The sequence below is a fragment of the Lethenteron reissneri genome, chromosome 33 (assembly GCF_015708825.2).
Source record: "Lethenteron reissneri isolate LAM-NWPU_2019-01 chromosome 33, ASM1570882v1, whole genome shotgun sequence".
In the NCBI taxonomy this organism is placed as follows: Eukaryota; Metazoa; Chordata; class Hyperoartia; order Petromyzontiformes; family Petromyzontidae; genus Lethenteron; species Lethenteron reissneri.
Window position 1 is genome coordinate 433990 of NC_083811.1, and position 13098 is coordinate 447087.

A 13098-nucleotide genomic window follows, 5' to 3' on the forward strand; every position below is an offset into this window, starting at 1 on the left:
AAACCCACGAGCAAACAACCAGATGTTACAAATTGTCTCGAAGTCGTCTCTCTGTCTGGGTGCAATTTATCTCTTGTCTGGCCTTCTTCATGAACCCAAAACACAGACGTTACAAATCGTCTCATAGGCGTCTTTGTTCGTGTTGCACAACCTGGAGGGGGGCAACACTCTCTCCGACCCGGCGCACAAAGAAATGGTTAAAAGTTTTAAGTTAACATTTGTCCCTTACTATTTCACAGTTATGATTCTGTATGTAACCTAAGGTCTGTCGTTTCCCATCGTGGTGCTTGACTCAAGTGTAGGTTTCCCCGAGCGTATACACACTCCTATCCCGCGCTGCGGGGATACAAAGACGGCCGGGATCTCCCTTTCTCTCCGACCCTGGGTTTAACATCGTTTTTTTTTTATTATGTATTATATTCGACCTGGTTGTGATTCATCCCGTTATCCTGGCTTTTCATAAGTTTTACTTTGTCTTTTCATGCATATACTTATTACTATTAATTTATTCCCGATATCTTAGGTTAAGGGGTAAGTTTCTTGATCCTAGGAATTCGTATTCCTTGGTGCCTGGATGGTTATATAAGCGGAATATAGTTTACGGTGAATAGCGTTAACATTGATGTTATGTGCGATATTATGTATTGTGATGTCTTTAACTTAACTTGTTTGTCAGGGCTTTACTGACACGAAGTTGCATTCCATAGCCCGCAGTCTTTGCCCCACCCTATCTCTGCTCGCCGTTGTTGTTGCCTGCCGTTAATTCAAGGCCTCATTAATTTCCGTCACCCCTGAGTAGGTGAGGGCGGTTGAACCTTGGAGTCAGTTCTGGTTTTTGTCTGCCTGCTTCTTCTTGTGTCCCCTGACCCCGGGAGTTATTATTCTACTTTATGGCCTGTCGAAGCCCCACTCGCTGTTGCTGGGCTGGTGTTGTTCCCGGCTTTTTGCTTACGTTTGCAGTTCGCCGTGCTCTTGATTTCCTTCCCTCTTCAACCTTATATTGACTATTCGCTCCTGTCTGGGTGCGATTCAATTTTGACTTAGGAAGGTTCTGATTGTCATATGCTTCGGGTCGAATTGTATAGAAAGTATTGAAGTATGGAAATAACATTTCATATTGACTTAATAATGGTGATGGTTCAGTAGGCGTAACTTGTGGCCTGGTTTAATTGGAGTGGGTGTGAATATCGATAACTTTAGCCTACCCTGTTGTTAAATTCCGACTTTAACGTTACTTTAATAGCAATACAGAATAATTGAGCTTTTTGTCTTAACTAGGCGAATGCGAACTTCTGGTGACCCCCGCAGCCGTGTTGTTCAGCTGGGTCTTGTGCCTTGAGAGATATACAACCCTCTTTTAAATCACCTCTCCCCCTGTCCACCTTCTGCTCTGGGAGTGTTTATTCTTGATTCCAGGTCCAAGGCCCCCTCACATCCAGACGCGCAGGGTTGTTTACATCAGCTCCCCCCCTGTGCACGTGTTCTAACTAGCTCGGAATTCCTGAACACACAATCAGTGATGATTCCTGGCTTTCTGTGGTTGTGATTTAGACAAAGGCGCCTCTGTTTCTTCCATTGCCTTTGAGTCGACACTGCCCTATTATTTGCCCATGTGCTGAGGTCATAGAATTCGTTTTGACTTCAGTAATATTAACATTCAGTATTGGATTAGCAAATGGGCAATGGTTCATTGATGTAGCTCGCAGCCTGGTCTCCAGTTTGAGCGAGCGCGAGGATCGATAATTTAGCCTACTCTGTTGTTGAATTTCGAATTTTGACGTTACTTTAAAACCATGCAGGATGATTGGGCTTTTGCCTTAACTATGTCTGGCTGACACTCCCACTGTCTCTGCCGCCTGCACGGGTGACATGTGCCCGTTCATCAGGCCTTATCTTCCCTTGAAGCAACGTTGTAAATTCTGCCATCCTAGCCCTCCTCCGGTTCATTACTTAACAACACCTGGTGTTTTGCAGTTTGCTGCGCTTGGTGTGTTTCACTCATTAAAAAAAACAAGTAAAAAGATAATATATAAAAATCATCAAATATTATTAATCTCAATTATGGAAGAAGGGTTAGTATACAACAGTGGCCAAACCCACGACCAGCCGCCTTTATCTCCCCACGCAATCCACCAACCTCACCCCAATCCCACCACCATACCCCCCAACCCTAGCCCAATCCCCCAACCCTACCCCCTAACCCTACCCCAATCCCACCACCATACCCCCCAACCCGAGCCCAATCCCCCAACCCTACCTTTAAACCTAACGCTAACCTAAACCCTATCCTAAACACGAAGTCGAATCCCAACCCTAACCCCACCCCTAACCCCACCCTGAACTCAACAATGCTCTTAACCCTAACTCGAACCATACCCCTATTCTCCGAGTCTAACCCTAAGCCGTCGCCTCTCTTCTTCTGGAATGCAGCTACCTGGAGGGTCTATTCCGAGCCCTAACCTCCCCACTGTCCCCACGCAGGAGTCCATGTACCTGGCTGAGAGCAGCGACGATGGGGGGCCCATCGAGATCCTCTTCGCCGTGCGGGAGGAAGTGGGGGCCCTGGCCAGGGCCTTGCGCGTGTTCGAGGTAAGGGCCCGGGGGAACGGGGGAGGGGTGGGGGTAGAGGGGGGGGACAGGAGGTGGGGGGGGGGTAGTTGGTTTCAGTGTGAACTGAAACACTCACAACCCCACCGCGACACTCAAGGGCACAGACCCCTGCGGGCAGCCGTTGAAGGGCCGTGGGGGCAGACGCTGTTAGCGAGCACCTCTTGAAGGCTGCACGGCGCATGGACTGCGGTTGTCCTGCCAACTGGACCACGCCCGCTCGTCGCTGTCTTCCCAGTACTGACACGCGGGCCCATGTGGAAGGTCGCACTCATTTCACACAAAGTGCTTGCCACAAATGAACCACAATACCTTGCTGAGCTTGCAAAGGAGCATCAACCATCACGCTAACTCCGGTCACCCTCGCAGCGGCTTGTGGCTAGTCATCGGACAAAGACGGTCACTGCATTGCGCGCTTTCAAATGCGCTTCTGTGGCCGTCTGAAACGCTCTTGCTTCCGATATGATGAAGCCAATGGGGCTACGCAATTGTTTTTATCTAGATTGAAAACTATTTTTTTTAATTCTAGATTTGAAGTTTTTTTTTCTACTGTGCCGTGTCCGTGAAACGCAGCGACATCTTCCTGGGTGATGGCCTCGCTCTCAATCGTTGTTGATGTTGTGATCAACTGTTGATGTCGTTATCGATTGTTGATGTTGTTATCGACTGTTGATGTTGCTATCGACTGTTGATGTTGTTATCGACTGTTGATGTTGCTATCGACTATTGATGTTGTTATCGATTGTTGATGTTGTTATCAACTGTTGATGTTGTGATCAACTGTTGATGTCGTTATCGATTGTTGATGTTGTTATCGACTGTTGATGTTGCTATCGACTGTTGATGTTGTTATCGACTGTTGATGTTGCTATCGACTATTTATGTTGTTATCGATTGTTGATGTTGTTATCAACTGTTGATGTTGTGATCAACTGTTGATGTCGTTACCGACTGATCAACTGTTGATGTTGCTATCAACTGTTGATGTTTCCGCGTGTGCCTCACGTGGTCTTCGCGTCACGATGAACTGTGCGGGTCACTCGACCTGAACCTAAACCACCCCACGTGAACCCGACCACTTGAGGTCTGGGACGCTGCCAACATTGAGCGGTTCGTGCTCGGCGAACAAAGCAAAGCACCGCAGCCTAACGGAGGAGCAGGAGCATCAACACGACACCAACTCTCTCTTCTGGAGCCATCTCGCTGTGGCGCGCAGACCTCGACATTGGCATTTAGCTTCCAAAACACATCGCCACCATCACACGCAAGGAGAGAGACCACCACCACCGGGGCTCGCCAGGTGGTGTGGGCGCGGGGCTGCGAGGTATGGCCAGAAGTTGGCAGCGCTCCTCGTATAGAGCGCAACGGGTTCTCTCCGTGATGTCCATGGTCTCATAGCCAGCAGGTCTCATGGTCTCATAGCAGGTGGACAGACTCGGGGGCGAGGTGGGGACAAATTCATGTTTTGAACGCCGAAACTCATGCACGAATGGAATCAGCCAAACACCCTAACGCAGCAGCAGCAGCAGCCTCCTGCCAAAGAGCGGCGAGACTCGGTGAGGGTCTCCTGGCTAAGACCGCTCTCACGGTTTCCGACACCACAGCTGGAAGCGTACCACGTGATCGGTGTTGGCCAAACGTCACCCAATGCAGAAAACACTCTGGAAAACAGTTTTCTGATTCAGGGGGGCTCCCCTTGCCCCCTGCCCCCAAGCTTGCTGCCCCCTGCCCCCAAGCCCGCTGCCCCCTGCCCCCAAGCCCGCTGCCCCCTGCCCCCAAGCCCGCTGCCCCCTGCCCCCAAGCTTGCTGCCCCCTGCCCCCAAGCCCGCTGCCCCCTGCCCCCAAGCCCGCTGCCCCCTGCCCCCAAGCCCGCTGCCCCCTGCCCCCAAGCTTGCTGCCCCTGCCCCCAAGCCCGCTGCCCCCTGCCCCCAAGCCCGCTGCCCCCTGCCCCCAAGCCCGCTGCCCCCTGCCCCCAAGCCCGCTGCCCCCTGCCCCCAAGCCCGCTGCCCCCTGCCCCCAAGCCCGCTGCCCCCTGCCCCCAAGCCCGCTGCCCCCTGCCCCCAAGCCCGCTGCCCCCTGCCCCCAAGCCCGCTGCCCCCTGCCCCCAAGCCCGCTGCCCCCTGCCCCCAAGCCCGCTGCCCCCTGCCCCCAAGCCCGCTGCCCCCTGCCCCCAAGCCCGCTGCCCCCTGCCCCCAAGCCCGCTGCCCCCTGCCCCCAAGCCCGCTGCCCCCTGCCCCCAAGCCCGCTGCCCCCTGCCCCCAAGCCCGCTGCCCCCTGCCCCCAAGCCCGCTGCCCCCTGCCCCCAAGCTTGCTGCCCCCAAGCCCGCTGCCCCCTGCCCCCAAGCCCGCTGCCCCCTGCCCCCAAGCCCGCTGTTTACTGCGGCCGAGATTCAGCCCAGAGGGCACCGCCCCCGGGGTTTGTGACGCAACTCCCTCCCGCCGTTGCGCAAAGTTTGGGATCAGGGAACGCTCGGGTGTCGCGTTGGGTTTTGCAACACCCTCCCCTCCTCCTCATCCTCCTCATCCTCCTTTTCCACCCTCCCTCATCATCATCAAAGCCCAATACATTGTCTGCACGCTTATGCAATGCAGTCTCACTGTTTTTCGTCTCTTTTTTTGTCTGTAGTCAATCTCACAACCAACCTTTGTTAAAAACTAATTCTGGATGTTGACTCTCATCATGACGGTAATGATACCCGTAAATGTATTGTAATCGATATAATAGAATACTCGCTTGACCCAGCGGTTCTCACGTTATCAAGTTACTAAAAGTAACAACATACAGAGGTAATGGGGGGCACGCCTCCAATCAAAACCGGAGTTAGTAAGTCACGTGTTACATGTTGTGTATTATGGAGGTGTGTGTAAGTGAGTCACATGTTACATGTTGTGTATTATGGAGGTGTGTGAGTGAGTCACATGTTACATGTTGTGTATTATGGAGGTGTGTGTGAGTGAGTCACATGTTACATGTTGTGTATTATGGAGGTGTGTGTGAGTGAGTCACATGTTACATGTTGTGTATTATGGAGGTGTGTGTGAGTGAGTCACATGTTACATGTTGTGTATTATGGAGGTGTGTGTGAGTGAGTCACATGTTACATGTTGTGTATTATGGAGGTGTGTGTGAGTATGTCGCGTGTTACATGTTGTGTATTATGGAGGTGTATGTGAGTATGTCACATGTTACATGTTGTGTATTATGGAGGTGTGTGTGAGTGAGTCACATGTTACATGTTGTGTATTATGGAGGTGTGTGTGAGTGAGTCACATGTTACATGTTGTGTATTTTGGAGGTGTGTGTGAGTATGTCACATGTTACATGTTGTGTATTATGGAGGTGTGTGTGAGTATGTCGCATGTTACATGTTGTGTATTATGGAGGTGTGTGTGAGTGAGTCACATGTTACATGTTGTGTATTATGGAGGTGTGTGTGAGTGAGTCACATGTTACATGTTGTGTATTATGGAGGTGTGTGTGAGTGAGTCACATGTTACATGTTGTGTATTATGGAGGTGTGTGTGAGTATGTCACGTGTTACATGTTGTGTATTATGGAGGTGTGTGTGAGTATGTCACATGTTACATGTTGTGTATTATGGAGGTGTGTGTGAGTGAGTCACATGTTACATGTTGTGTATTATTGAGGTGTGTGTGAGTGAGTCACATGTTACATGTTGTGTATTATGGAGGTGTGTGTGAGTATGTCACGTGTTACATGTTGTGTATTATGGAGGTGTGTGTGAGTATGTCACATGTTACATGTTGTGTATTATGGAGGTGTGTGTGAGTGAGTCACATGTTACATGTTGTGTATTATGGAGGTGTGTGTGAGTGAGTCACATGTTACATGTTGTGTATTATGGAGGTGTGTGTGAGTGAGTCACATGTTACATGTTGTGTATTATGGAGGTGTGTGTGAGTATGTCACGTGTTACATGTTGTGTATTATGGAGGTGTGTGTGAGTATGTCACATGTTACATGTTGTGTATTATGGAGGTGTGTGTGAGTGAGTCACATGTTACATGTTGTGTATTATGGAGGTGTGTGTGAGTGAGTCACATGTTACATGTTGTGTATTATGGAGGTGTGTGTGAGTGAGTCACATGTTACATGTTGTGTATTATGGAGGTGTGTGTGAGTATGTCACGTGTTACATGTTGTGTATTATGGAGGTGTGTGTGAGTATGTCACATGTTACATGTTGTGTATTATGGAGGTGTGTGTGAGTGAGTCACATGTTACATGTTGTGTATTATGGAGGTGTGTGTGAGTGAGTCACATGTTACATGTTGTGTATTATGGAGGTGTGTGTGAGTATGTCACGTGTTACATGTTGTGTATTATGGAGGTGTGTGTGAGTGAGTCACATGTTACATGTTGTGTATTATGGAGGTGTGTGTGAGTATGTCACATGTTACATGTTGTGTATTATGGAGGTGTGTGTGAGTGAGTCACATGTTACATTTTGTGTATTATGGAGGTGTGTGTGAGTGAGTCACATATTACATGTTGTGTATTATGGAGGTGTGTGTGAGTGAGTCACATGTTACATGTTGTGTATTATGGAGGTGTGTGTGAGTGAGTCACATGTTACATGTTGTGTATTATGGAGGTGTGTGAGTGAGTCACATGTTACATGTTGTGTATTATGGAGGTGTGTGTAAGTGAGTCACATGTTACACGTTGTGTATTATGGAGGTGTGTGAGTGAGTCACATGTTACATGTTGTGTATTATGGAGGTGTGTGTGAGTGAGTCACATGTTACATGTTGTGTATTATGGAGGTGTGTGTGAGTGAGTCACATGTTACATGTTGTGTATTATGGAGGTGTGTGTGAGTGAGTCACATGTTACATGTTGTGTATTATGGAGGTGTGTGTGAGTGAGTCACATGTTACATGTTGTGTATTATGGAGGTGTGTGTGAGTATGTCACGTGTTACATGTTGTGTATTATGGAGGTGTGTGTGAGTATGTCACATGTTACATGTTGTGTATTATGGAGGTGTGTGTGAGTGAGTCACATGTTACATGTTGTGTATTATGGAGGTGTGTGTGAGTGAGTCACATGTTACATGTTGTGTATTATGGAGGTGTGTGTGAGTATGTCACGTGTTACATGTTGTGTATTATGGAGGTGTGTGTGAGTATGTCGCATGTTACATGTTGTGTATTATGGAGGTGTGTGTGAGTGAGTCACATGTTACATGTTGTGTATTATGGAGGTGTGTGTGAGTGAGTCACATGTTACATGTTGTGTATTATGGAGGTGTGTGTGAGTGAGTCACATGTTACATGTTGTGTATTATTGAGGTGTGTGTGAGTGAGTCACATGTTACATGTTGTGTATTATGGAGGTGTGTGTGAGTATGTCACGTGTTACATGTTGTGTATTATGGAGGTGTGTGTGAGTATGTCACATGTTACATGTTGTGTATTATGGAGGTGTGTGTGAGTGAGTCACATGTTACATGTTGTGTATTATGGAGGTGTGTGTGAGTGAGTCACATGTTACATGTTGTGTATTATGGAGTTGTGTGTGAGTGAGTCACATGTTACATGTTGTGTATTATGGAGGTGTGTGTGAGTATGTCACGTGTTACATGTTGTGTATTATGGAGGTGTGTGTGAGTATGTCACATGTTACATGTTGTGTATTATGGAGGTGTGTGTGAGTGAGTCACATGTTACATGTTGTGTATTATGGAGGTGTGTGTGAGTGAGTCACATGTTACATGTTGTGTATTATGGAGGTGTGTGTGAGTGAGTCACATGTTACATGTTGTGTATTATGGAGGTGTGTGTGAGTATGTCACGTGTTACATGTTGTGTATTATGGAGGTGTGTGTGAGTATGTCACATGTTACATGTTGTGTATTATGGAGGTGTGTGTGAGTGAGTCACATGTTACATGTTGTGTATTATGGAGGTGTGTGTGAGTGAGTCACATGTTACATGTTGTGTATTATGGAGGTGTGTGTGAGTATGTCACGTGTTACATGTTGTGTATTATGGAGGTGTGTGTGAGTGAGTCACATGTTACATGTTGTGTATTATGGAGGTGTGTGTGAGTATGTCACATGTTACATGTTGTGTATTATGGAGGTGTGTGTGAGTGAGTCACATGTTACATGTTGTGTATTATGGAGGTGTGTGTGAGTGAGTCACATGTTACATGTGTATTATGGAGGTGTGTGTGAGTATGTCACGTGTTACATGTTGTGTATTATGGAGGTGTGTGTGAGTATGTCACATGTTACATGTTGTGTATTATGGAGGTGTGTGTGAGTGAGTCACATGTTACATGTTGTGTATTATGGAGGTGTGTGTGAGTGAGTCACATGTTACATGTTGTGTATTATGGAGGTGTGTGTGAGTGAGTCACATGTTACATGTTGTGTATTATGGAGGTGTGTGTGAGTATGTCACATGTTACATGTTGTGTATTATGGAGGTGTGTGTGAGTGAGTCACATGTTACATGTTGTGTATTATGGAGGTGTGTGTGAGTGAGTCACATGTTACATGTTGTGTATTATGGAGGTGTGTGTGAGTATGTCACGTGTTACATGTTGTGTATTATGGAGGTGTGTGTGAGTGAGTCACATGTTACATGTTGTGTATTATGGAGGTGTGTGTGAGTATGTCACGTGTTACATGTTGTGTATTATGGAGGTGTGTGTGAGTGAGTCACATGTTACATGTTGTGTATTATGGAGGTGTGTGTGAGTATGTCACATGTTACATGTTGTGTATTATGGAGGTGTGTGTGAGTGAGTCACATGTTACATGTTGTGTATTATGGAGGTGTGTGTGAGTGAGTCACATGTTACATGTGTATTATGGAGGTGTGTGTGAGTATGTCACGTGTTACATGTTGTGTATTATGGAGGTGTGTGTGAGTATGTCACATGTTACATGTTGTGTATTATGGAGGTGTGTGTGAGTGAGTCACATGTTACATGTTGTGTATTATGGAGGTGTGTGTGAGTGAGTCACATGTTACATGTTGTGTATTATGGAGGTGTGTGTGAGTGAGTCACATGTTACATGTTGTGTATTATGGAGGTGTGTGTGAGTATGTCACATGTTACATGTTGTGTATTATGGAGGTGTGTGTGAGTGAGTCACATGTTACATGTTGTGTATTGTGGAGGTGTGTGTGAGTGAGTCACATGTTACATGTTGTGTATTATGGAGGTGTGTGTGAGTATGTCACGTGTTACATGTTGTGTATTATGGAGGTGTGTGTGAGTGAGTCACATGTTACATGTTGTGTATTATGGAGGTGTGTGTGAGTATGTCACGTGTTACATGTTGTGTATTCGTGTGCTTGACGCCAAAACGTGGCGCTCACGTTCCCGGGGCTGACGCAAGACGACGAGATCCTTGCCAGGAGATTTGGGGGCCTGGAGTCGGGGAGTTCCCGACGCGGGCCGCGAGGCGGCGCCACCCCGTGGGGTCCCGGGTCTGCGCTCCGGGAGGCTGCGGCACGAAGTGCGCGAACAATACGAACGGGGGCAGCTGCTGCTTATCAACTCATTCACGCATCTGTCCCTCCCTATAAAACATACACATATTGTATGCGCACTTACCGCCTACCACGCGGACGTCTGTGAGTGTATGGCTGAGTTCATTCTATTAAACATCCTATTAAACATGCTATTACACGCGCCATGCAGGCCGTGCCCATGCTGCACTGCGCTCATCAGTGCTGGTCGGTAAAGTCCGAACTGAAGAGACTGGACCATTGTCACCTGCACCCCCTCCACGCCCAGCCCACCCCGATTCCAATCTGTTCCTGAAGAAGCTCCAGGTACTAATTTAAAGCTGAGTCGACCTAGGGGAGGATCAGCACCGGTTTAGATATTATCCATTGTCGATGTTTCCCGTAATAAAAAATCGAGCGCAAGTGGCCGAGTTTCGCCTCGCAACTGTGCTAGCCACTCTCCCACCGCTCCCCACTCAAACAAATTACAAATATCCCCCGTGTAGCCTTACCAGACTGTTGGGACAAGTGCTGTTAGCGAGCGCACCTATGAAGGGCGGCAGGGCACAGGATGGGGGGGTGGTGGTCAACACCGCGCCCGACCGCCTTTGGATCACAAGTGGCGATATTTACACACCACACCAGGTACTCGTCCGAGTACACACCGACCAGGAGACGCCCACGACAGGTTAATACATTCGCCGCGGTCGTTTATCGTGAGCGGGAATCGAAGTCGGGTCGCCGGGTTCATAGCGCAGTGCGCTAATCATTGCGCCACTGCTCCCCTGCACTCACACACGCACTCTTCAACGATAGCCGCCATTCGGCGCGAAGTTGTGGTTGATATCATAACGTAGCTTGTGCCAGGATAGGTGCCCTTTTGAGGCCACGGCAGGTGGCAAAAGCTCGCGGGTAGAAAGTCATGGAAGAGGCGTACGTGTTACTAATGCCCAGACCGGGGTGACTGCCAGATGAACCACAGAAACCCTGCGCTGTTGACACGACACACACACCCCGCACGCCGCACACGGACAGTTAAAATACAAAGAAGGGAAGTGTGGAAGGCCCGCTGATAAGAAGTCACGGGACAGACCCAGGTCCCATGGGTTGCCTGACTGAGATGACTGGCAGAGGCACAACCTGTGCTTCCCATTGTACCGACGAGCTGCGTTTTATACGCCCGACGCTCCGGTCGTTGGTGTGAGCGTCGCTCCTCTACCCTACACTGCTGTTGGAGGGCGACTGCCTCCAACTGTCTAGTAGCGTTCTCTACGAGCCTCCCCCATAGAGGGCGGTGTTGATGGCACTGGTAGCAGTCGTTAGCAAATATAACCAACTCCAAGTAATCCCTGACCGCATCGGCACATTCATTCTCGAGCCGTTGCCACCCACGTTTAGCTCCCTCTATCCGGCCATACAGAAGCTACTTGGGGGCATGCGGTGGCTGTGAATGCGGGCTACATGCCCCAAGCAAAGCAACCTCGCCTGCCGGAGGATCTTTCCAGGATCTGTGAGCTCCTCAGACAAGTCAGCCCGAATGTTTCAAACCGGAGCAGCATCGAGAAGGGAGGGCACGGCTGTGGCCGAGAAGGCCCGAAGCTTCGTATGGAGCGACAGAGCCGGATATCTTCCGCACAGCGTTACGCAGTCGATGAAGTGGAACCTCTGCTCCAATTCCGGATCTGGTCATGAGCACGCTGCCGGGGTACACGGGAACTGTCTACGGACACAAGCGCACACGGCGCAAGGCGCACCGCGTGCATGGCTCTTTGACATTCTAATTCATCCTCTGCCTTTAAGAGGTTTCTCGGGTCACAAAGAACCCCGTCTCTGATCGCTGTGGCTGGGATCGCGTCAATTGCGAGATGCACGCTAAACAATACAAGGCAATTAAAGGCAATTAAAGGCAATTAGACGCCCACGCGCGTGCAGTGGTGACGTCAACATGGTACCTGCCGGACGCGCCCTGGGAGACGCGCGGCCGTAGCGGCAAAGCGCCCCTAAAACGCCCCCTTACAGACCCCAAACAGAGCCCTAATAAACCCCTAAAAACAGCACAATCGTGCAATATGACGTGGATTCATAGAGCGTCTTCTGGAGATGCGACCACATCTCCAGAAGTGCTAGGAAAGAGTGGCAGTGTTCATTTTAAAGACGTCGCATAGGCAAGCAGTCGACAGCAGCGAGGCTGAGGGAAGGGAGCTTCAGACCATGGGAGGCAGCAGAGGAAAATGAGCGACCCTCCACTGAGCGAAGCTTGACTGGGAGCTTGGACAGAGAGCGTCGGTTTGCTGGAGTGGAGTGTGTGCCGAGGGGAGTAGAGAGAGATGCGAGGACATATGTCAGAGAGTGCGGAGGGGAGATGAGAGAGATTGAGAGGGGAGAGGTTGGAAGGGGCGATTCCATTAATGATCTCAAAGTTGATGCAGAGTGGGAGCCAGTAGAGCGACCCGAGAATGGTGGAGACGCGGTGAGAAGTCTGTCGGCGACTTGTTGGGTTATCTGGAGTTGATGGGTTGGGGGAGCCATATAGGAGAGGGTTGCAGTGGTCGAGTCGAGATGTGGAGTCAATGGAAGTTGCATCGCTGTTGGTCATCAGAATATGATTATAGTCGACATAACTGGGAATTATATGTCAAAGTGGGAGGAAATACGTTGAGACGAGCGGGCCAGGCACCGAGGATGGACCCCTGCGGGACGCACCCCAGCTCCCAATAGACCCCCACTCGGCCCCAACACCAGATACACACCCCGTGTTGCCGTCTCTCCCACCACGTCTGCCCCTGCCAGGAGAAGGGATTGAACCTGCGCCACATCGAGTCTCGCCCGTGCCGCCACGCGCCCGACCAGTGGGAGTTCTACGCGAGCGTGAGCGGCGAGCGGCCCGGGGCCCTGGACGCGCTGCTGCTCGAGCTGCGCTCTCAGTCCGCGGGCTCCGTGCTGCAGCTGTCGCGCAACAAGCGCAAGGATGCGGGTGGGAGCACGCATACCCCCCCCCCC

At 49.6% G+C, this 13098-nt stretch overlaps 1 protein-coding gene across 1 annotated transcript in view; it reads left to right on the forward strand.

The window, feature by feature from the left end:
• Positions 1-13098, forward strand: part of LOC133350420 (phenylalanine-4-hydroxylase-like) — a 35399-nt gene that overhangs the window by 14650 nt on the left and 7651 nt on the right. The window contains exons 2-3 of the mRNA XM_061564759.1: positions 2482-2589; positions 12889-13082. Coding sequence (XP_061420743.1) covers positions 2482-2589; positions 12889-13082 — 302 coding nt within the window. The remainder of the gene's footprint in view (positions 1-2481; positions 2590-12888; positions 13083-13098) is intronic.